The following is a 26,282-nucleotide window of genomic DNA, read 5'->3' on the forward strand; positions in this document are numbered from 1 at the left end:
GCAAGTCTCATAACTGATGTTAAAAGACACTTGATTAGTCTGAGTCATGAAGCTACATCCAGAAGAAATATAAGCTAGATTCCTCATTATGATCACTATGCCCTCCTTTTCAGTATCAGTTATGTTATGCAAAACGACAGCAAGCAAAAAAGTTCCACTCTGGGCTGAAAATGGAACTGCAGACACCTTGCTAGCAGGAGGCGTCATGCAGCCACTCGAGCTTTGCTTACCATCTGTCGAGCATCCACTGGTGCCATCGCTGGAACAATAACGCATTTCAATCCTTTGCCTTCCCACCTCTAGCAAATTTGGGTCAGGCAATCGTGCTTTGCAGGTGTATCGGAAACGTTGTTCATAGTGGCCACCATTGTCTGAAATATTGACTGGGGTCCAAGGTGTCCAAGGAGTTGTCTTTTTTAACTCTGGACAGGCATTGGTGTTACAAGGTTGATATTCCTGAAATAAAATGGTCATAATCAATATATGAAAAAAAAAACCAACAAAACAACCAAACCCCAAACCCTCAAAAGAGACAAAAAGTCAATCAATCAAAAAGCCTCTGATATTTTTTTTCAGCTATTCCAATAGCAATGATCATCAATAAACTTTTAATTCCAATCTCAACCTGAAAGTGGTTTTTTCTGCTTCTAGGCAAGTACAGTAGCACACTGCTAAAAGCAATAGTATACCAGTAGAAATTAGATCTATTACATTCATAAAAAAACAGTAAAATGAACAGTAAAAGTACCATGATAAAGCACATCCTTTATAAATTAATAGCCCCAAATAAGGTGTAGCTAAGTATGTTAAAGCTTTTAATTAAGACAAATACTGACAAATTGCAAGTACAAGACACAAACCAGTAAATAATTCCTTGGTAAAATCTAGTGGCATATGAATAAGCGATCCACTGTCCATTTTCTTATATTACCTATATAGTACAAGGGTACAATGGACAACAAATGTTTTCTATTACAGAAACTGGCTCTCTGAGGTACATGTTGCCCATAGCTTCAGAACTGCTAAACCTATCATCAGAAGCAAATTCCCTGTGGACTTACATGCATCAAAAGGAACAGACCACACCTAAGAAACAAATGCAGAATTGCCAATATTCTCAAGCCCCACAGTGTACACCCTCTGACCAGTAACATCAAGATCTGTAGGTCCTGCCCAGTCATTTCTGAGAGAACAATATACTTCATATGATGCAAGTGGTTTGTGAACTATATGGCTGAAGTTAAACAACCATTAAGTATCAGAATGAATTCATGCTAACGAATTATTAAAGACAAAAGGAAATAGGCATCAGTGGAACAATTTTAAATGATCTCTCTACCTCTGACATCTTAGAGACATACCCAGCGGAGAGCACCTTTTCAAAAGGAGCCTATTAAACTGTGTAATTCCACTAAATACTAAAAACCATGGACACAATAGAAGTTAAGATTTTATCACTGGCCAGTGTGGTGAGGCGGGCTTCAAACTGAAGGACTCAGGGGGAGGAGTCCAATGTGACAACGCTCATGCCATCGCATCCAACTGTAGAATAAGCCAGGCCAACCAGAGCAGCTCCTTAGCTGCCTCCCAAGGTGAGTACCAGAAGGCCAGCCACCTCAAGGGCGTATGTGGCTACAGAGGATCCACTTGCACTCCTCCTGGAAAATCTGCGTGCTTGAATATCTCTCTGCAATGCCTGTACACCAACACATGCAGCATGGGGAAGAAAGAGGGAAAAGTTAGAGATCTGTGTGCGGTCACAGCGCCATGATCTCATTGCCATTACAGAGACATGGTGGGATAGCTCACATGACTGGAATGCTGTCACAGATGGCTGTGTACTTTTTAGGAAAGACAGGTCAGCCAGGAGAGGTGGTGCAGTCGCTCCTTAGTAAGGAAGCAACTGAACGTATCAAGCTCTCCCTTGGGGTAGATGCAGAATAAGTCAGGAGCTTACGGGTAAAGACAAAGGGGCAGGCCAACATGGGGGACACTGTTGTGGTTGTTTGCTACAGGCCACCTGACCAGCGAGAGGAAGTCAATGAGACCTTCTACAGATAATTGAAGGTAATCCCACAGTCACAGGCCCTGGTTCTCATGGGGGACTTCAATTTCCCTGACATCTGCTGGAAAGACAGCACAGCTAGGCTCATGCAGCCCAGGAGGTTCCTGCAGAGTGCTGATGATAACTTCTTGACACAGGTGGTGGAGAAGCCAACAGGCAAAGTGTGCTCCTGAACCTTGTACTCACAAACAAAGAAGGACTGTTTGGGGATGTGAAGGTTAGGGGCAGTCTTGGCTGCGGTGACCACAAGATGGTGGAGTTCACGATCCTGCATGGAGGAAGCAGGGCAACAAGTAGGATTGCAACCCTGGACTTCAGGAGAGCTAACTTTGGCCTCTTCAAGGACCTACTTGCAGGAATCCCATGGGTTAGGGAGTCTAGAAGGTAGGGGGTCCAGGACAGTTGCCTGATATTCAAGCATCATCACTTCCTCCAAACTCAAGATAGGTGCATTCCCATGAGTAGGAAATCAAGCAAAGGAGGCACAAGGCATGCATGGATGAGGAAGAAACTTCTAGCAAAACTCAGACACAAGAAGGAAGTTTACAGAATGTGGAAAAAGGGACACACCACTTGGAAGGAATATAGGGATGTGGTCAGAACATGCAGGGAGATGACAAAGAAGGCTAAGGTCCATTTGGAATTAAATCTGGCAAGGGAGGTCAAGAACAAGAAGAGCTTCTTCAAGCACATCAGCAGGAAAAGGATGACTGCAGAAAATGTGGGCTCACTGCTGAATGAGGTGGGTGCCCTGGTGATGAAGGACATAGAGAAAGTGGAGTTAAAGAATGTTGCCTTTGCTTCAGTCTTTACTGACAAGGCCGGCCCAGACCCCGAACACGAGAGGAAGTCTGGAGAAAGGAAGACTTCCCCTTGGTTGAGGAGGATTGTTAGAGATCACTTAAGCAAACTTGACACCCACAGTCCATGGGCCCTGATGGGGTGTGCCCCAGCGTGCTGAGGGAGCTGGCACATGTTATCACCGAGCCACTCTCCATCATCTTTGAAAGGTCATGGAGGACAGGAGAGGTGCCTGAGGACTGGAGGAAAGCCAGTATCACTCCAGTCTTCAGAAAGGACAAGAAGGAGGACCCAGGAAACTACAGGCTGGTCAGCCTCACCTCCATCCCTGGAAAGGTGATGGAACAGCTCATCCCAGAGGTCATCTTTAAGTATATAGAAGGAAAGAAGGTCATAAAGAACAGTCAACATGGACTCACCAAGCAGAAATCATGCCTGACCGATGTGAATAGGCTTGTATGATGGAATGACTGGCTGGGTAGACAAAGGGAGAGTATAGGATCTTGCCTACCTTAACCTCAGCAAGGCTTCTGACACTGTTTCCCACAACAGCCTCAGAGGTAAGCTGAGGAAGTGTGGGTCAGATGAGTGGACAGTGAGGTGGATTGAGACCTGGTTCAGTGGCAGAGCTCAGAGGGTTGTGATCAATGTCTCAGTCTAGCTGGAGGCTTGTAGCTAGTGGTGTCCCTGACAGTGGTCAGTACTGAATCCAGTTCTATTCAACTTATTCATCAGTGACCTGGATGAAGGGACAGAATGTACCCTCAGCCAGTTTGCTGATGATACAATACTGGGAGGAATGGGTGGTACAACCAGCAGGCTGCACTGCTGTTCAGTGAGACCTGGGCAGGCTGGAGAATTGGGCACTGAGGAATCTAGTGAAGCTCCACAAAGGCAAGTGTAAGGTCTTGCACTTAGGGAGGAATAACCCCATGTACCAGTACTAGCTAAGGTTTGGCCTGCTGGAAGGCAGCTCTGCAGAGAAGGACCTAGGAGTTGGGGTGGACAGCAAGATGACCATGAACCAGCAGTGTGCCCTGGTGGCCAAGAAGTCCAATGTGATCCTGGGGTGCATTAGGAAGAACATGGTCAGCAGATCCAAGGAGGTGATCCTGCCACTCTGCTTGGCCCTGGTGATGCTGCATATGGAGTACCGTGTCCAGTTCTGGGCTCCCCAGTTCAAGAAAAAAACGGAACTAGTGGAGAGGATCCAGCCGAGGGCTACAAAGATGATGAGGGGGCTGGAGCATCTCCGCTGTTATAAGGAAAGGCTGAGAGAGCTGGGCATGTTTAGCCTGGAGAAGACTGAGAGGGGATCTTACCAATGCACATAAATATCTTAAGGGCAAGTGTCAAGAAGTTGAGGCCAGGCTCTTTTCAGTGGTGACCAGCGACAGGGCAAGGGGCACAAACTACAACACAGGGAGTTCCAGCTGAATATAAAGAAAAACTTCTTTGAGTGTGACAGAGCCCTGGAACAGGCTGCCCAGAGAGGCTGTGGAGTCTCCTTCTCTGGAGACATTCAAACCCCACCTGGACATGATCCTGTGCAGTCTGCTCTAGGAGAACCTTATTTAGCAGGGGTGCTGGACTAGATGATCTCCAGGGGTCCTTTCCAATCCTGACCATTCTGTGATTCTGTAGTACAACCAACTTCTCCCACAACCCCTAGCCCAGCTGATACCACCATGTTCCAACAAGTAATATATTACCTGCTGCTCTCTTTCCCATGGTGACAATAGCCTTTTTACCTCATACTTTCCTCAGTTCACTACCTCTTCTCCCAGATGGTCTAACTTAGTAACATATCCAATTAGGCTGAGAACAATTGCTCTATATTTTGGTTTAAAGTCTTTATTACTATTTAAGATCTAAAAGAAGCTTCTTTGTCTGAAAGCTTTTCTAATTCTTCCATCTATTAGACTTGGGAAAACAACTGTTCTCCAGAAACCCCTGCCCCCCCTAACAGAGCAAGGTACTGGAGAACCCAGCGTTATCTTCAAGACTGTTATGTTCTGATGTCAGGTGGACCTGTGACAAACTTCCTGGTGGCATGGCTTTGTGGTACTTCAGGCAAGAAACAGCTCTTATCCCGGAGACTTCAGGTGGCCTACTCCTGTTTACTCCTCAAGGCTGTGCAAAGCCCCTTTCCACCTTAAAACCTGGTGATCATTACACTGCTGACAACATGAATCATACTCAGGGACCATCTGTGAAAGAGGATCCCCTTAGGGCACAGAGGACTGGATCAGTCTTTCCAGGACCCGAGTTGCAGCCTTGACTGGTTTCTGGATCAGAAGACAGCAAAGAACAAGCAAACTATCTAGTCCTGTGTACAGCAGGGGAAGTAATATCTTCATGTCTCTCCCAGGCAACTGCTTCATGTATGTTTTAGACTGAGGATAGAACATCTATGATTATTCTCCTCACAGCTCATGCACAGTAAAAGGGAAATTATAACATTAACAGATCCCAGCAACAGCCAGAACCACCTTGCTTGCTTTCCCAGCTGGCTATTCCCCTCCAACCTGCAGTCCCCTGTAGCAGCCGAACTACAGTGTGTCTTTTAGCAAGAATACTCTTTCCCTTTTTCTTTTTCTTTTTTTTTTTTTAAAAAAAAAGATGTCTAGCACTGATGAGTCTATCACCTCCCTGCATCAGCTGTTCCGCTATTTAGTAATCCTCAAAGCCAACAAATTGGAACTTAATTCAAGGCTGCATTTTCCCCTTAATTTAATTTTCCAGTCACTGAATTTTGCTGTGCCTTTATCAATGATACTGAAAATGTTCCTTGTCCCATACCTACAAAGAAATTTTTCATGCCCAAGCACCCATACATAATGATAAACTAAGCTGAACTTCTTAGAGCTACATAGGATTTAAAACCCGATCTCCAGGTCCTGTGCATCCCTATGTCTTCCTTTTGTCCTATTTCCTTATTTTCTTTAAGACTGGGCACCAAAATCTGACTTGGCACTCTAGAAGCAGTCTTATCAATACAGCACACAGAGGCAATCATGACCCTGTTCCACTTGACAGTCCGACTTTAATACATATATTATTGCATTAGTGCTTTTTCCTTCCACAACATTGCACAAAGAACTTAAGTAGACCCAATTATCTTTGATACCCTGTTCTTCTCTAAATCACAGCTTTACAACTACATATAGTTTCCTGTCCTGCAAGAGGCTGGTATTTGGCAATATTAAAATACATTTTATTAAGTTTTGCAATTATCTAGCATATCATTTACTACCCCAACAATCTCTGTCATGGTGTAGCTTTACTGAAGATGTCTTGTATTACTGTCTAGACTGTTGATAAAAAATGTTAAGTGCTATTGACCCAAGAACTGATTCCAGGCAGACCCTGCTAGACACATCCCAGTCATTTATATCTATCCATTAACACCCCATTTTGTTAGTGAGTCAGCTTTTAATCCATTTAACATTTGCCATATATTTCAGTTTTCCAAATCAAAGTATTTTCTGTTGCAAAGGCAAATGTCTCAGAAAAAAATCAATGACAGTCTGGGAGAAGTACTGTATCACTTTCACACATCTTGAAACACAAGCTCTTTTCTAGTAGCATACAAGCAGGAATAATTCAATCAGTGTTTGTTTCAATATGTTCACAATGGTCTAAAAGTTTCAGTCTCTCATTTGCTGTTGATTTTTTAAACTGATATTTTTCAGTTAAAACCAAAAGCTGCTAGAAATGTGAGGTCTTTCTACACTGGATATAGCATAGACAGGTGAAGGTCACGTCAAGTAGAATGCGAGAGATACGCAATGAACCCTTTGTCAAATCAAAATAAGCAGTAAAGAAAGAAGTTAATTTAGCGGCAGCATATTGTGTGCTGTTTTACTAACACACATCTGAGGGGAATACATCAGCTCAGTTTTTTCTAGAAAAACAGACTATAAGGAATCAGTATGCTTCAGGATTCTAGTCCTCTCATACACCCTAACATGAGCCAGAAAAGCAAGGTGTTCCTTTAGAGCATCTGCAGAAACCATTTGTTAGTTTTTCCTTTCTTCTCCTTTGGTGCATAACTTATAAAAAAGTTCATCTGCTGTCATGCTGGTCTGTTCAACCACTGGATAATACCCATGAAAGGCTCAGAATGGCAGGAGAAACTAAAGTACATGTAGATTACACAGAAAACATTTACAGCAGTAAATAACATCTCTTTGAGAAAATTCAGAGGAATATCCTAACAGTGGATGACTCCATTAAGTTCTGGCACCACTAACGACCTGGCAGAGCCTGCTGGCTTCTCTTACAAACAGCAAGTGCTGCACTGCTCTACCAACTACCTTGAGTGCCACAGAGGAATCAAAAATCACATTGTGCTTCGTGAAAGCGTTGATGTGATCCGACGCTACAAAACTGCAGTATAAGCAGAACAATAATTGTGCTCTGAATGGTCTCAGATTTGGAAGTAAAGGAAGGGGAGATCACAGATGGGTATACACTGTGCTGCTAGCATAAAGACATAGTCTGGAGGGATTTCTCAGAGACTGGGAAGATAGGAATGTTGCAGCACTCTCCAAACTATCAAGCTGCAACAAGGTCTTTTACCATCTCATACCAACATACTCTTCATGCCTGTCCCTCTGCTGCCTCCTCATCTCTCCTCACCCAAGGTGCGTGTTCTCTCTGCTTCTTCTTCCTCGGCTGCTCTCTCTTCTTTGGCTGCCCAGCCACTTAACCAGCCACAGCTGCACCCTGTCTACATCAGACAACCCACCGCCCCTGAAGCCAGCCCACAGCTGTGTATTATCAATGTTAATTAACCCAGATTCATCCCTCTACATAGAAACTGCTATCTTTGCTTGGATTATCCTCCTCGTTTCTCCTTGTCCAACACTTGAATAATTTTCTCAAGTGGCTGTCGTGTTTTAACCTGGTAGGCAGCTAAACACACAACCACTCACTCAGTTTTCTCCCTGCCCGATGGGATGGGGGACAGAATAGGAAGAAATAAAGTAAAATCTATGAGTTGAGATAAAGACAGCTTAACAGGACAAAAAAGGACACAAAAAAAAAAATAGTGATAAAAAAATTAAATATACAAAACAAGTGATGCACAACACAATTGCTCACCACCTGATGAGCGATGCCCAGCCAGTTCCTATGCAGCATCCCCTGGCCAATATACTGTGAATGACAACATATGGTATGGAACAGCCCTTTGGCCACTTTGGGTCAGCTGTCCCAGCTGTTGGCCCTCCCAGCTCCTTGTGCCCCCAGCCTACTTGCTGGTGAGTGGGGTGAGAAGCTGAAAAGTCCTTGACTTAGAGTAACCACTGCTTAGCAACTACTAAAACATCAACGTTATTCCCATCCTAAAAGACACAGCACTGTACCAGCTATTAGGAAGGAAAGTAACTCTATCCCACCTGAAACCAGGACAGTGTCATGGATACAATAATAAAGCAACCACACTGAGTGAAAGTCTCAGATGAAACACTGAGGGCTCAACTCAGCAAAAAAAAAACCCACAGTGGTGAGAAAGAACTAGAGCAGCAGCGGAACACTCTGCTTCAATCGGGCTGTTGAGAGAAGTCAAGACAGTGGCTGCCAAACTCCACTCCATGTCCTCCACATGGACTGAAGAAAGAGATGGGACCAAGCTCTCCTGGGAGGGGTCACTAGGTACCCACAGAGGAACATTCAGGGTCTGATATGATGGTTTCAAGTACATTAATTCTTAGGGTATACTTGTGGACTCAGAACAATAATTATTTGAGGACATTTCCAGACTCCAAAAATATCACTGCAACAGTTTAAACTTAACCATATTTTCAAAGTTCTCTTCGCAAGTTGTCCTAAAGCTTGTGGCCTAATTTACCATAATGTAGCTTTTAGTTTAGAGTGGATTTAGTCAGGTGAGATTATTAAATTTATGCCTGGATATGGCTGGCAAAGATGCAATAATACCTTTAAAGGCTAAATATCAGAGGACAGCCCAACATTTAGTTGGGACTTTTACATAAAATACACACAAATAAATACAAAATGCGTGTCTATGAAAATGATAAAATAAAAAATTATCACAAAGCATACCGGTGGCAATATGAGAAAAGGCATCATAAATTAAAAACATAATTTGGAATGATAGAACATAAACATTAATTATGCTATTAACCAGGTACCTTGCTTCTGTATTTAAAGAATATTTCCTAGCATTTGTGTATAATGAAAAACACTTTTGTTGTTGTATTATTTTAGAAAAGGAAACTCAAATGTTATTTCCAAAACATTTCAAACTGGAGGAGATAGTTCCTAAATAATGTAGAACAAAATTCTACTGTTTTCTTGTGTAGGACATAGAACAGACCACTTTTTTTTGTCTCTGAATAGCCACTTCAGTCAAATTCCTGAAAATTTTGAGAATCTCTGAGACTTTTACTCCTACTTTAAGTTTGATTTTAATTAAACAAATAGCATGATAGTCTGATACCTCCTTAGGAAATCAGGCTAAAATCTTATCTACATTTGAACTACAATTTCCTATTAAAAATGGATTTCACTGAGAGATATCCATTCCTTTTTGTATTATGTGTTTATATTATGGAGGTTTTCTCTTCACAAACTCTTATTTCTTTGAAGTATATAGCATGTCTGTGTTGAATGCACTTCTTTTGTTCTCATCTGTGTTTTTCTTTCTTATCTCTTAGTGTGAAAGAGTATCTTCACAAGGCAGCTAAATCGACCTTAACGGCCCGTTTAAATATTTTCAGACCAAGTCACCTTTTAGGATTTGTTTTTGATATATTGTATGCATTCTCAAATATTCTTTTGGAATCATCAAACAGTCCATTAGTTAAAAATTCCTTATACTTTTTTGCTTTTTGTTCATTGTGCTAAACTTCAGGGGTTTGGCCTAAAATATTCATTTATTCACATATTAAGACAGCAATAGAAAAGAATGCCACTGATTCATAAATTCAGTGGTGTAGTATGTCACCTGGGACAAGACAGGGCTGAAGATATAAAAACCTGAGTCTCTCAGCCATCTACCAAGCTGTGAGTTTGTCACAGCAATATGTAGTTAAAGGAAAGGATAGCTCTCACATGCAATCAAAATAAAGGCCAAAATGAATATAACAGTGTCATAAAACTGAAGAGAAAAACAGTTCCCATTTATAGGGGGCCTTGTTTACACATCAAAACATAAGTTTCCTGAAGAACTAATATACCCTCTCTCTCTCAAAGAACCAGAAGATAGATAACATTTATCTTGCAGTGGTTGGAAAAAAAACCCCAAACGTTCAGGAAAATCATTAACTGAACTTGAAAAAATAAATGGCTCATTTATTTTCATTACAGAAATATAGTCTTATCCATTTGGAAAAGCATTCTCAAACTAAAACAAACAAAAGACAAGTCAGTCCCTCGTCAAGTTTCTACTTAGGTCCACAGTATAAAAAGGCAGGTTCTTCAACCAAATAACATTAGATATACCTTACTTTATTGCAATTTTTCTATTACAATACTATTTCAAAAGCATGACCTGAAAGATCACCCAAACCCCATTAAGTCCAACTCATTAAGCAAAACCTCTTCTTACATTGTAAGTACACAGCTATACTTAAAACACAAAAATTTTTCTACAATCACCGTTGTTTTTAATCATGTAAAGGCACATCTATATCCTAGTTTATAGGCATTATTTTAGCTTCAGTTGACATCAGTGAGAGTAGTTCCATTGATTCCAGTGGAACCAGGACTTCAGAGACTAGTGCTGAGCACAGATGCCATCCTGTAGTGCTGTAAAGTAAGGGTAGGTAGGTTGTGTTTGCATTTTAAAAAATATTTTGATGGATAGAGGAAGGAAAATAATTGTGTCTTACGCAAAAGCAACAAGTTTCTTCTGGAGTGAATGGATTTCTTTTTTGGATGCAAATACTGACTGAACACAACATTTTGTTTCAATTTTGTGTAGTTTAAACAAAAGAATCGAAAAAACCTTCCATTGAGGTAAAGGGGGATTTAAAAGGAGTTAAAGGCTGGGTTTAGAATCACTTTCCCTGGAGGAGTTCAGGGCCTGTTGGGCTAGTCATCAGAAGGGGACAGTCTGGGACTCAAATCTATATTCAATATCATTCATTTTATTTAGGTAAGAAAAGTTCCTACTTTCATTATCTCTTACTAAACCCATCAAATTTTGGAATGGAGAAAGCCACCACTTCCCTCTTACTTTTTCTCTGCCAGCTATTTCTGTAATTCTGCGTTTGAAAGTTACATTTTATGCCAAACTAGTCAAACTTTTGTGAAGGGAATTGTTACAAAAATTTAAATCACTTAATTGTGAGAAGCTTAACTGAATATCTCAACAACACTGGGTTAGTAGGAGCACATTCAGCTCCACTTCAGCAAGCAGAATGGCCGAGTTGAATCAAGGAAGTGCCGTTCTCATTCTTTAGTACTGCTCCTTGGATGCTCACATTCACATTGGCACCTGAGAACCATTTAGAGTGATAAACATTTATTTCATATTCATGACAATTCCTAATAGTGTAAGAGTTAATTTTAAAGCCTGATATTTAGAATTAACTCATATTCAAAATGAAATCAGAAATGTCTAAGGAAGGAAAAGCTTATTTATACTTAAAGGATTTTTAAAAACTGTAGAAAGAGGCATAGTAGTAAATATGGATTCTTCAAAACCTAATCTATTTATGGACCTGCATTATAATTAACCACCCTACACAAATGCACCTAGCAAATGAAATTGTTACGTGATACAAAACGGGACAAGTTTGTCAAGATTTGTAAATTGTTTTTCTTTTTTTTACATAACTGAATACATCAAGAATTTATGTGTATTTTTGCACACTGCTCATAGAGAAATGAAAAGTAGTAAAACCACAGTAAAGCTACAGCAGCAAGTCTGCCTGCTGACAGTTCCATTTGTAGCAAGCCTCCAAGCATCCCAGTGCTACTGCTAGAGGAGTCCACTTCTCTACCCCCTGTGCAGAGCAGCCTGCTAACACAGCGCCCTTACTTGAATCTCCACACCCATTTAACACTTGCATGGTCAGACTATGAGCTCTCTGGAGGAGAAGCTGTTTTGGACTGCCCTTTTGCAGGCCTTTGTATAATGGGATCCTGATTCATCATGAAAGCTTCCAGGCAGCAGGACCGCAGTAATGCTAGAACTACAATGCTTTGCAAGTTAGCTGCCTGCTATACCAGGCAGCAGATCTGCAATCCTCCCACACTGCTAAGGCAGGAATGAGTCCCAAGCTATAGTCACTATGGGACCTCGATTCTAAAATGGCAAAAAAGCCCATTCTCAGTGCTTGTATGTTCTTAATATTGGAAAACAACTCAAAACTCAAAGAACTGACTAGTGGAATTTACTTTCAGTTTTCAAGCTAAGAATGAAGTAAACTTAAAATGTAATGTGTTTCAGTGAAATGAATTTGAATTTTGGTTACAGATGTCTCTTCTGACATTTGCCTGCATGTCCAACAACCATTCAGAATTCAGTGCCTTGAATAGGCTGCAACTGGAGACTACATGTTTATTTTTACTGGGCACTCACCTCACTTCCAGGGATGTGTTTCACACCCACAGGGGGAATGAACATTCTGTCTGGTCACCCAGTTCCTTTTTGAATATGGATTTACTTTGAAATCTAGGCTTCTCTTATTAAGTTAACCACAGATTTTCTTTTGAGGAACAATACCTTCTACATTTTGCCCACAATGGCATAAGCCACCTTTAAATTACCCTGTTCTTTTCACTCTCAGGGACACTATTGAATCCATGGTTAATAGCTAGGAAACAAGAAATGCCTCTAAAAATGCATGGCATAAACAGAAAATTCTTCCTCTCTTTCCTTCCCTTTCACTCTACACATGGTCTACAAAAATCTCACAAAATGGACAAGGTGCGCAACATGCTCTGAAGGATCACATACTCAGCTACACACAAGAACACAGCACATGGGTTTCCCCTGACTAAAGGGTTTTTTTAGTTAACAAATTTTACTTTCATGATTTTAACACATTCATGCAATTATATGCTTTTCTGCATTTGTGTGCCACACTAATTCTAAGTGTCAGACTTAAGCACTAATTAGAGTCAAAGATACTTAATTGCCAGTCCTAACAACTGATAAATAATAGTCCAGGCCCTCAAAATCATTATATTGGCTTAAAAGAAACACAGACACTGGGAGGGACTCCATCTTGTAAAGGAAGTTGATAAAGTTTATGCATTATTGTTACTAAGATCATGTCCCATCCTTCTATCAAAAATTATCATTTTTCAGGTAATTTACTGTTTAGGAGACAGGTGTCCAGGGCTTATTTGCTCCTGTTCATAGTCAGGACTCTTGCTGCAAGTCTCTCCTTATCTATGGTTTCATACACCGTGTGGCCACCTGGCACAGTACAAACATGCCTCCTGTTCTAGCAGCTCCCCGGCAGGGTAGGAACTGCTACAGAACGGGGCTGGTCAAAAGCTGGGGACATCACCACCTGAACTCACTAAAATTTGATAAGCCCAGAGGTGTCTGTCAAAGGACCAAGGATTCAGTTGGTTTTGTCCTCGGTGTTGTCATTTAGACTGCTGCAAAGCCTGCACAAAGGAAGTGTAAGATATTACTGCGCAGACGAAAACAGAACATACAGGACCAGAAATAATCAAGCCCATTAGGCTGAAGAGATTTTTCCACCTATAAATGACTGCATGAATTTACCAAAACTGACTCAACTGTAATATATAGCAGGCACTACATTGCCACATAGTGAAGGCCTGAACCTCCAAATCTGAGCAACAACAACATGATAAGCAGATGGTGAAACATAAGTATCATTAAAGGTAAACGATGTGTTACTTGTACAGAAATCATAACTAATATTTCCAGCATTTAAATCAGCATGTACAATCAGTGTGTAAACATCAGCTTTGAAATCTATATTTATACACTTAATTATAAAGAGAGGAAATTTAACTTAACCTTTAAAATTAAGAATGTGTTAGGTGCAATTTGAAAAAAACAGGGACAGAAAAGTGGCTTCCTATGAGCTGCAGCTTTGCCTGCCTGGTCACTCAGTACTACAGAAGTGGGGAAAAAGAGGGTTGTTCAAAATTGCATTTTGGGGCGTATGATCAGCTGATTGGAAACAAGTGAGTTGCTGCAGCTTAGTGAGTTACCACTCAGCTGGGCCATGCTAATGATCTGTGCATGTGGCTTTATTCATTACAAATGCAAACGTAACTGCAAGAGAAGGCAGATTAAGTTGGATGGATAAGGGCTGATTTACTGTGCTGTAATAACTCAATTGTTTGCAATTAGCTTCACATACCCTTACTGAGAAGCTTAAAGTTTTTCACATAGGTCCTATAATTCCTGAAAAAAATGTTTTAAATTGCTGAAACAGTTATTATTAACTTAAAATGTATTTTTTTAAATTGCTGGAAATCATGGCTATCCAAGTATTTATTAACTGAGAGTAAGAATGTTAGAAGATAACCCAATTGTCAAAAAGGCATGAAAAGGCTGTTCACTCATCAATTTTAGAGACTGCTGCTTTGTAATGACTGTGAATCTGTTATCACACATAAAATACCTTCAATTCTATTCAGCACAAGTTTTCCTTCATGTATGCTTCTAGAAAGACAATGAGAACTATATTCTTGTTGTAAAAGGAGATCTATCTTCAACAACAGATTTTTGAACACCAAAAGTGGAGGCAAATCTGGAACTTTAGTTTTCACAGGAAACACTAGAGTTCCTTGGCTGCTTTGTGCCCTGGAAAGAATTTGATCCTTAGATTCCTGATTCTTAGATTCACGCATTGCTAGCTATAATGATCGTCAATGTGCCTTTTCCTGAACTTAGCAATGGAAGAAATCTGCAAACAAGTTTCAGTTGGGTTTGTCTGCTATCAGTAACCCCACAGGTTGCTAAAATAATGTGTAAATGCAAAGCAAGAAGAGAAGAAAGTAAAAACTGCACAGCCTGTAATCATGAGGATGAGGATAAGGAACTGAGGCAGTACTCCTATGGAGAGAAATGGCTCATTTATTTCGCAAGGCAGTTTCAAATTAAGCACAGTGGTAAAGTATTTCTGGAAATTTACATAATGAGGACACATTTACTTCCATAATATTCTGACCTGGAAAATCAACTGTGTGAAAAGACAGCAAACAAGTGATGCAGAAAAATAATACCGTTATTACTATTTTATAGGCAGCCACAGAGCTCACTTTCAGATTCTTATTAATTTATCCATCACCACTTATTGCATCATCAGTGCAGCCTCATATTAAAATTAATCCTTTTATTAGTCTATAGATCATCATTAATCTTATTTTCAACAATTACACAACCTTTTAGGTTCAGCTGAACTTTCACATTTTAAGCTCAAAACCTAATGGCAGAAATGCAACTACTAATCAGTGATACACCAAAACAGACCCGAGAGCATGGAATTCTTAACTGCTTGTGAAGTCATTCAGACAAGCACTCAATTGCAGCTTGTCGTGTTGGGGTTTCCCCCCCCCCCCCCCCCTCTTAATTATAAAGAGCTATAAACTGTTATTTATACAAAAAATAGAAGCAAAATTTGAGAAAGATAATGTTGGAAAGAGCTGAAGTCCGGTTTTTCTTTGAAAACCTGATTATTTTAATTTTCTTATTGTATTTTTTATTCTAAAGAACATCTTAAACGATATAAAAATCACTGGGGGGAAAAATCCTATAATGCCACCACTCCTGAGATATCACTTGAAATGTTAGAGCAGCTGCTAAATGACAAATGTGTAAGTGATGGAAATGGCACAAACCGAACAGATGAGGAGCCGTGAACTTTAATTCAGAGTTGCCAGTCCAAACCCAGGAGCTGCAGTGAAATCAGACCTACTTGCTGAAATGCATTAAACTATGCAAGTATTTATATCCACTGAAAACAGATTTAGCCACTCAAGACACATTCAATGATTTTGATCATTTGCACCTTCTGATGAAGTAGCAGAAAGAGTATGCTCTGCACTTTTGAAAAAGAAGCCACTTAGTAGGTGATCTGAATGTGGATTTGGAAGCCTAACGAAGGTGGCAAAATATGCCTGCCAGAGATGTCTCCAGCACCAGATGCATTGCTGCCATCTCCAAAGCCTCCAAATATTAGGAAGCTCTAATTATCTACTGGAAGTCAAGAATGTGAAGTTAACATGTATGTGAACATCCATGTCTTCCTAGCTCAAAGGCCACACTAGTCTTCTGTAAATGAGTCAAGAGGCAAACCCAAACACAACCCCCATCCCCAAAATCCCTTTCAAGAAAAATATTTCTCTTTCTATAGGTTGAGACTAGACATACACCTGTGGAAACCATGTATAAAAGGTATATTAAAAAAATAATGCTATAAACCTCTTTTTCAGGCCTTGACCCAGGCACACTGAAGTGAACAGAAGTATAACTGAACCAAAAATGCATTTAAGCATAATTTAGTATTTTATCACACCAGACATCTGCATTTCCCCAGGGCAGAAGTTGCAGCAGAGCCGACAGACATGAATGTGTGCCCACACCTCAATCACTACTGCTACAGTTGAATGTATAAAAACAAAACCATCTTCAGTTATAGCTTGTAATCACCTGGACAATAAAGCACAGCGACCAAGATGCCAACACATTTGCTTCTGCAAACTCCACTATGGGGAGATCTGACCTCTAGCAAAGGGGGACACCTGAGCTGGTTAAATCGCCATAGCAAGCGTCAGGGTAACTCACCTGTCAGAGCCCCTGGCTACGTGGGCAAACCCCCACAAAAAATACAAAGATAATCCAAATAATAGCATAAAAGTTTATAGGTTGCCTGCCTGAAGAGCAGAAACACAGAAACAGATATATGAAATATGCCTCTAGTTGTGATAACAAATTTAAATTCAGATTACCTACAAACTTCCACGGGTCAGCGCTTAACATGTTCAGTAAGTGAAACTTCACAGGGAAATATAAATACGGAATTGTCTTTAGTATTCTCATGAGTGGATATCAAGTTCTCAAAGTTTGTACATGTAATATAGGATTCAGTTGCCCAAATGCAGGGCTCTGCTGCCATTTTAAATGCTATAGGTTATCTTGCCTAGCTTCCAAATTCCTCTGCAAGTACATGGGTCTCTCACATCGCCCCCGGTATCTTCCACTTTCACCCAGATGTTACAGATCCTCTACAGCTTCTCAAAACACAACACGTGTCTCTCTTTAGGAAAATCTGCACCCTGCCCTTGCACCCACCAGTCGAGCCTGGCATTTTTCACAATCATGTCAGAACTGAATCTCCTATTTTACATTTTCCACTTCATTTGTGGCAATCTAAAAAACTCCTTAGAAATCAATTTCTCTCACACAACACACTACACTTTTAGCTTTTTAATATTGTTGGGTTTATATAAAGTTTATTTACTGAGGGTTTAATTTGGCTATGTTGTATTTTTGGAACTCTGTGGTTGTGAATAAAACACTTTTTTTTTTGATCTCCAGCCAATTCCTGGTAAGACAGATGTTTCTGGGGGGAAAAAAATGTACTAATTGGATGCTGGCTACATATTATGCTTTATTTCCACTATGAGGAAGAAAAAGGCAAGAATAGCTGTGTGCTTCCTTTGCATCTCTTCAAACATGTGCTGTTCTGTATCTGTCATGACCAGAGCATAAATCAGATCACATTTTAACTGTGTGCTTCAGCTCAGAACTGCTGAGGCCTATGCTCTGCTGCTGTGGGGAAATTCCTTAGGATTAAAGCCCTTTTATTTTACACCTTGTCTGAAGTCTTAAAAAAAAGGCTGAGCACTATATAGGGGAAAGGTGGCACTGCTAAAGACATTCAAGCCATAAGGTTAATGAAGAAAACAAAAGGAGAAAGCCATTATAGACTGTACAAAAATAGGAAAGAAAATACTGTAGTAATGAAAACGAAATGACCAGGAACAGAGTATGGCTCCCTGGTAAATTTAAATCAAAGCATATTTCAAATGGAGCAATTTATGAGTTCCAACAAGTTGAATGTATAACAACAATATCTTTTCTTAACACAATACTCCTAAGAGCTCTTAAAGAAGAACTTTACTACTTAATGCACACACAGGATCCTTAACTTCTCTTTATACTCAGCTATGCTCATCTCAGTCTTGTCCCAAATCAAATTTCCACATGCTAGCTTTGCCCACTTCTTATCATAAAATTCACATAACCTCATTTACTAGGGGAAGAAAAAAAGGAGATGAACAAGGATTGATTTACACCACAGTGATCAAACTGGGCAGAAAAAAAAAAAAAAAAGTCAGTGATATGTCATCTACTAAAGTTCTTCTTTTCAACAAGCCAGAAAAGGGACACAAATAGCTACAAGTAATGAGAGTTGACTTACATGCCTGACATTGGAAATTTAACAGTGGTCCGTGCCTTCAGGATGCTGAAGCTGCAGACTGCCACTGGGTAACAGTGTTGTATTTACTCATCAAAGCAATATATAAACCCACATTGGAAATTATTGGAAAAGCAAGGGCTGGGTAATGCACAATGTTGTATTTCAGACATTCCTAGCAACGTGGAGAGGACTTACTGCAAGTGACTGTGCAAACATGGCTGGAATACACAAGACAAACTCACAGGACTGATTTTTAGCTCAAGACCAGGATGAGTGCCCTGAACTTACACTGCATGCTTTGTTTTGACAGCTCAGTACACATATCATCAGCTATTTGGCATTTTCAGGCCAATGACATTAGTAACTGTAAAACAAATGTCTTACCTAGGGACTGCAAATTGCTTTTTATGAGAAAATAACAAGAAGTATTTTGTATTCACATTGTGTTTTTGAATGCAAAATGTCTGGCCATTTATAAAGAGTTCTAGCTTATCAAAAAAAAAAAAAAAAAAAGAAAACAAAAGTAAGAAAGATTGCTGAGCACTATACTATTGGAACTGCTTGATTTAAGAGTCTTGTCCTGCAGAATGATTAGGAAGTTACGGAAGCTCACAGAAGGAATTCTATTTGGGAAAGGCTGCACTGGGTTTGTGTGGCAAGGTTTTGGTAGTGCAAGGCCACAGGGGTGGCTTCTGTGAGAAGCTTTCCCCATGTTCAATAGAGCCAGTGCCAGCCAGTTCCAGGACAGATCCACCACTGGCCAAGGCCAAGCTCATCAGTGATGGTGGTACCACCTCTGGGATAACATATTTAAGAAGGTGTGAAAAAACCCCAACACGACAGCAACTGCAGCCAGAGAGAGGAGTAAGAATATGTGAGAGCAACAGCCCTGCAGACACCCAGGTCAGAGCAGAAGGAGGGCAGGAGGGGCTCCAGGCACCGGAGCTGAGTTCCCCCTGCAGCCCGTGGTGAAGCCCATGGTGAGGCAGGTTGTGCCCCTGCAGCCCATGGAGGTCCATGGTGGAGCAGATATCCACCTGCAGCCCATGGAGGGTCCCACACCAGAGCAGGTGGGTACACCTGAAGGAGGCTGTGACCCCATGGGAAGCCTGCATTGGAGCAGGCTCCTGGCAGGACCTGTGGATCTGTGGAGAGAGGATTCCACGCTGGAGCACATTTGCTGGCTTGTGACCCCGTGGGGGACCCACATTGGAGCAGTGTGTGAAGAACTTCAGCCTGTGGGAAGGTCTCATGTTGAAGTTCATGGAGGACTGTCTCCCATAGGAGGGACCCCACGCTGGAGCAGGGGAAGAGTGTGAGGAGGAAGGAGTGTCAGAGACAACGTGTGATGAACTGACCGCAACCTCCATTCCCTGTCCTCCTGTGCCACTCAGGGGGAGGAAACAGAGAAAATCAGGAATGAAGTTGAGCCTGAGAAGAAGGGAGGGGTGGGGGGAAGGGCTTTATATGATTTAGTTTTTCTCATTATCCTACTCTGATTTGATTGGTAGTGAAATAATTTCTCCAAGTGAAGTCTGTTTTACCTATGACAGTAATTGATGAGTGATCTCTCCCTGTCCTTATCTCAACCCACAAGCATTTTTTTAAGTTTTCTCTCCCCTGTCCAGCTGAGCAAGGGAGTGATGGAGCAGCTTTGGTGGGCACCTGGCATCCAGCCAGGGTCAAACCACCACACAGCAAGGATGCAAAGGCAGCTTGAGATTGCACGAAAAGGGAAAATTATAGCAAAATACTTTTGTCAGTTTTGGGTTTTGTTTTGTTTTTTTTTTTTCCCTTGAACAAGCCAGTAAGACACCCTCCTGCCTTTCCACTGATCTAAGATACTCAGAGAAACCTGTCACCAAAATACAGAAGATGAAAGTAAGTCTTTCTTCCAGATGCCCAGAGACAAGGCAACAATGGTAAGAGCAGTAAATGCAGAAAATAGTGCAGATGGGGTAGGGCAGGTCGTCTGTTTTGTTTTTAATTTTCCCTTAAGTATTGTATAAAAGACTCCTTAAAGGAAAAAAAAAAAAAAAAAAGATTAAAAGCAATAAAGATAATAAACAGAAGATAATGACTGACTTTGCTCAACCATAGACAGATGTTAATGTGACTACATAAAATAAAAGTAGCAATAGCTAAAGAAATTTCACTGATAAGAAAATGCAGGTGTTTGGCAAGAATTTGGGGATGAAAGTGTGAGGATGCAAGCAGTTGGAAGGATCCCAAGGGAGAGGGAAGAATGAAGATGACAGAATGTAATTTTCAATAATCTTTGCTCTGCAGAATAAAATTCTCACAAAGCCTTAAAGGGAAGGCTCAAAGGTGGGTTTTTTTTCATGCCAACTAGTTCACTTATTCATACTGTTGCAGGTGTTGTGTTTTTTTAAAAAAAAAAAAAAAACACACTAGAAATGGTGTATCTTTTATCTTTTAGTTCTGTAATTCAAAAATGTGTATAATGTGAGACTTAGTTTCAGTCACGGTCTCTAGCACATCTTAAGACTGGCTTCTCAGCAAGGTGTAGCTGTCAGTTAATATTTTAGTAGCAGTGATAAGGTATAGAAGATGAGGCCCACATGCTGTGCAGTTAATTCTTGGTTTATAAACGCAATCACTCTGCAGACAGTGAATGATATATAAACACTCTGTGTTAATGGATCCCAATACTATATGAAACATAAGAGTTTCCACCCAGGTATTTGTGTGCTAGTAGACAGGCATGAGAGAGATGCCTGAAAAAAATTTAGGAAGGAGGAACAATACATGTAAGTTTAACAAAGATTTGTTTAAGGTGTACAAAATCATGCAACATTACTCTGCTTTCTCACTCTTAAGATCAAGTAATGCTTAGATGCGTTATTTCAGTACATACTATTTTGGAACAGAATGTTTCATATTTTGCTTTTTTTAAAAAAAAACATTTCGTACCACTAAAAGAATATTTTTGTAACTGTTTTGCCACCTAGGATTGCATCACTGTCTCTTCATGTTTGGACAGGTCTTTGAGAAGTCAGAACTTTGAAGCTGCTGTTCCTTGAACTGTACCTGATGTCGTCAAAACATTCCTAAAATTGTGGAAGTGCTTTTTTAAATCCCATGACAAAGGAAAAAAATTAATGTGATCACACTGCAGAATGACTGAGAAAGTCTCTGATGTTAGAAAATAGAAAGTTAACTACTTGTTTCCTTTGGAAGAATCTGTAGCAGATGCATGAGAGTAATTTTGGGGGGTTTGAACAAGGACTCTGGAAAGAACCAGTCCAAGGTGGTATGGCTTTATCCTGCTCAGAGGCAAACAGACATTGAATTTTGTATGTAGGAATGTTCCAACAAGTGTTTAGCTAACACTTCAATACAGGATCTATAATCATATGGCTGCTCACATGTCTCAAAGACACAAAACATTACAGAAAATGCAATTCACTTTTTATAGGATTCAGTGACATTAAACCTCAAAATAATTTAAATCATTCAGTATTTCAAATAAGAATACCATCCTCAAATACTTTACATCCCCATCATTCCTTCCATTAGTTTAGCGTCACAGAACAATTCTTAACACAGAAGGAAGCTGAGATACAGGAACCTGGAAATCTGAAGAGAGACTTTTTACAAGGGCATGTAGTGATAGGACAAGACAGAATGCCTTTAAACTGAAAGAGGGTAGAGTTAGATTAGATATTAAAAAGAAATTCTTCACTGTGAAGATGGTGAGACACAGGAACAGGTTGACCAGAGAAGCTGTGGATGCCCCATCCCTGGAAGTGTTCCGGCCAGGCTGGATGGGGCTTTGACTGACCTGGTCTAGTGGAAGGTGTCCCTGCCCATGGCAGGGGGGTTGGAACCACGTGGTTTTTAAGGTCCCTTCCAACCCAAACCATTCCATGATTCTATAACCACACCTTGTGCTATAATAGCATTAGATGTGATTATTATTCACAACCTAAAATTGCGTTTTATCTGAAAAAGCCTCCCTTTCCCTTTCTTCTACTGACAGAAGGAAGGACAAGTGGGTTCACGGATTGTATGCATTTCTAATGAAACAAAGCGATTCCTTAGTAGAGGGTCACATGGATTTACACAAATGACAAATTCAGATTTCTTTGTGACTCTTAATAAGGTCCCATGTGTCCTTTTATACACTAAAGATCATTAATTTAAAAAAATATTACAATTTTAGGCACGGGAGTTTAAAAACAGCAATAAGAAGGAGAGCTGTGTATTTTATATCTACTTTAATTCAGTGATAAACAGAAGGATCTAGCTTGGAGGGGCTTTTGATCAGAACACCAACACGTAATGTTAAGATTATGTAGTTTTATCAATACAGCGTACCATCTTATTTCTGGCAAACAGAGCAAATGCAGGCCTTCCTAGCAGCACAGATTATGAGATGTGAATATATAACAGTTGCATTCAATCAAGGGAGTTACCTAATCAGTAGTTAAATAAGAATGGTCAGTCTTCCCCTACCAGGACCAAAACCCCCAGATGTATCTTTATTTGCCCATGGGATAAGACTACTAGCCAGTATTAAGAATGAGAAACTCATGATGTAAGTAATTTATTCCAGTGGATGTGAAGTCCACTGCACAAATTCAAGAAACAGAAAACTTATTTCAAATCAAGGTCACTATCACAATCCCTAGCTGAAATGGGATTTCTGAGATGTTGATGTGAATACTAAGAGGTTAAAATACTGAAAATTCAATGTGTTTTGTTTTCTTTTCATGACTATGGCAAGTACCACCAAACCTTCTAAGGAGCCATTCTCGCATTCCAACATGGTTGGTGCATCTGAAATCTAATCATAACTAGATCACTAACATGCTTCCTAGCTTTGTAGCTCAGTACATAGAGAGTAACTGCTGTTTGTAACAGGCTACAGGTTTTGCATTAAGCTAACACAGGCTTCGGGAACCTGTTGGGTTTTGCCTGTGCTTGTCTTGTCTGCCTGAAGATTTGCTTTGCATCCAATAGCAATTATTTAATTACCAGATCTCTATTAACTACTTTGTTTTAACTTTTCATTAGCTCTGTATCATTGTGTGATGTAATGTCTGTAGTGATATATATTTTGTAATTAAGGGGTATTTGTAACATGTAGTCACTGTGGGTAGAATGACCTATCAGACCCTCTTAACAAAACACAGCACAGAGGATTATCAGAAGCTTTGAAAGAACTGGCAGAGGACAATACCTGAAGTCCAGGGGCTATAAAAAACTCACTGATGGCCAGTTACTGGTCATCAAAGGAATGCAACCTCAGCAGCAAGGTAAATCAAGTCATTCTTGCCAAGCCCTAGGGGTAGCAAAAAGAACAAAGAACAAGCATCCAACATATGTAAAACACACACTACACAGTAAATTCAGATGCAATATGGACTTGCAGACCAATGAATAATAAGCAAGGTGCAGAGCCTGTTAGAAAACACAAGAAAGATCCCAACCACATTCTAAAGTGAGAAGAAAGAAAGCATCAACATCAATGTCATACTTCTGGCAATGGACTTGTGTGCTTAACAGTCCCTGTAAACCCACCCCCAGGCTGAAACCATCAACCTTAACACACAGAGGGGCAGTGGCAGGGCAGGCCTAACACCAGCAAGAGCGGGAGACTAAAAGTTTGTGTCCTTATGTTACCTGCATAAGGCTATTATGACTGTTATGACCATTGAGACTGTAATTAGACTAAGAATAAATTTTTGGCTTTGCATGAATGGTGTATTCTTTTTTGCCTGTAACAGGATTGTGAGTGTTAATAAACTGGTAGGAGTCCAAGCAATCTATTCTCTAACTTGACTGCAAGAAATTTATCCTAAAATATTATATGGTTAAGAGTATTTTTAAATTTGCATGGACAATTTTAATTCTATTATTGTCATTAGATCATGCATTGGAATTCCTGAGTTTGCGACTTTGTCATTTTTTAAATCTAAAAGAAAAATTCTAAAATTATTCTTTGCTGTTATTGTGATAAAGATTCTACCATTATCAACAGTTATATTAAACTGATTTGCCACCAGTACCTTTGAATTCAGAACTATAAAATTAAATGAGAAAATGGAAAACAAAAATCCAGATGCTGTTGGACAAAATAAAATTTTCAAATTCTACAAACTCAGATGTCCTGGGTCAAAATATACGTGGACAAATAAGCACAAAATAAATCCACCTACATATTACTTGAAAGCATCCCAAATGGGGGAAAGGATATTGGGGGTGGGGGGTGGGGCAGAGTTAAGTTTGAGGAAAAGTATGAATACTTGTGTCCATTAATAATATAAAGAACCTGAACTGATAACAATATTGGTTACTTTTCTGTTTGATTTTTGTTCTCTGCAGGTGTATTTCTAGTAGTGAGTACCAGTGGCAAAGACAATTGCTAAGAAATGTAGAGGCACTCAGAATGCAGAAATGCAAAACAATCTTTACAACTGACAGGAGAAAAAGAGCTATGGTGCATTTTTCTGTTTATGGATCAGAAAATAAAGATTATTTTTGCTTTGCAAATGAATCTCTTCAGCACAATATTTTAAAAAGTCTTAAGTGTCCAGGAAAGAGGGAACAAATGTTTACTTCAGAGACTTAAAGGTGGCCTTTGGAAGAATCAATAGTAAGATGTAGCAACTATTACCCTGACCTCTTGGAAGGCTTTTTCTCTGTCCTCCATATCTAATCTTTGTTATCATGTTATATCAGCAGAGACCTACGAACATCCTGGCCTCCCTGATTGTGATTATATTGTAATTACACTCATCCAACATGGAGGATGCAGATAGGACTGTAAAATGGAAATCTAGTATGGAGACCTGGGATAACAATGGAGAGAGCTACTCAAAAGCATTAAAATTTATTTCTGAGTAATACTGGATTGCTTTCATAAAGGCCTGGGGATTGTTGTAAGGCAGACATTGACATTTTTAATTATTTTTTTTTCCCATAGAGCTTCTAGCTTCCATTTACATACCATTTTCAGAAAAGAATCAAAACCAGACTTCTCATTCATAGCATGTCATTTCAGTGCTGGAGTGAAGAAAAGTGACAGAAAGGAATCCTTACCAGCACCAAGGGGAATACTGTAAATCATAATGTAAGGAATGAGCATGAGGCCCGAATCAGGTAGAGCTACCTGATTCTCATCTGCAGGCAGCCAGCCACTGGCCCTCAGATTAGCAGAGGAAAGGGGGAAGTTCAGCTCCAACACTTCTCAGTACAAATCAACCCCATCAAAGGCTTGGACAGTGGTGAGTGAAAAACAGTGTCCCTTATCTTCTTTTTTTTTTTTGCTGAGAAGGGTGAAATTATTCACGTCATTTGTTATGTTGTGAAGACCTAGCATATAATGATTTTTACAAATAAAAAACTGCATGGGAAGTTAAAACATTTTAGGTAGCGGGGAGAAGAGAACAGCAATAGAAGTCCTTGCACAATTCAGCTCTAGTAGGATGTGCTAATATAGGTAAAACTCCACTTCAGTCATACACTACCAGCTGTTTAATTTGCTTCTCCTTCACCAATACATATTCCCCACATTTACTTGTAATTTTTAGACTATTTACAGAATGATCTGAATTTTAAAAAGTGTTGAGAATACTTTCCTCTAAATCACTTTAACATTAATTACAGTACTTTAAATCCTTGAATGTGCACTGTTTTGCCCTAGGCACCATTTAAGGGTAAAGAAAATGGGGACATCGTAATTCAGAAAGTCAGGAAGATGTCTTCCAGTACAATGGGCATTACAGTTATTGCTCCTTGGTTCCTGATCAGAAAATAACAGCATTGTTACTTAACAGGCTATTTAAGATAAACCTTTATGTTTCCTAATGCTGCCTTTTGTCTAATCTGCCCGTGTAACCTGGAATACTGCCAATATAATGATTGAAAGTCCTGTTATGCAATGTTTTCAATTATAGTTGGGACTGTATAGGACTTATGGTGACCGAGATGCCAATTTTAATGGCAGCAATTCATAGATGTCGTTCATACTTTGCTGTTTTCGATGACTG

The 26,282-nt window shown here is 40.0% G+C and overlaps 1 protein-coding gene across 6 annotated transcripts in view; it reads right to left on the reverse strand.

Annotated features, from left to right (window-relative positions):
* Positions 1-26,282, reverse strand: part of SEMA5A (semaphorin 5A) — a 353,942-nt gene that overhangs the window by 40,518 nt on the left and 287,142 nt on the right. For all 6 annotated transcript variants that reach the window (XM_080382048.1, XM_080382044.1, XM_080382047.1 and 3 more), the window contains exon 17: positions 231-456. In XM_080382048.1, the coding sequence (XP_080238174.1) occupies positions 231-456 (226 nt within the window). The remainder of the gene's footprint in view (positions 1-230; positions 457-26,282) is intronic.

This window comes from Falco punctatus (assembly GCF_963210335.1).
Source record: "Falco punctatus genome assembly, chromosome: 3".
Taxonomy (NCBI): domain Eukaryota; kingdom Metazoa; phylum Chordata; class Aves; order Falconiformes; family Falconidae; genus Falco; species Falco punctatus.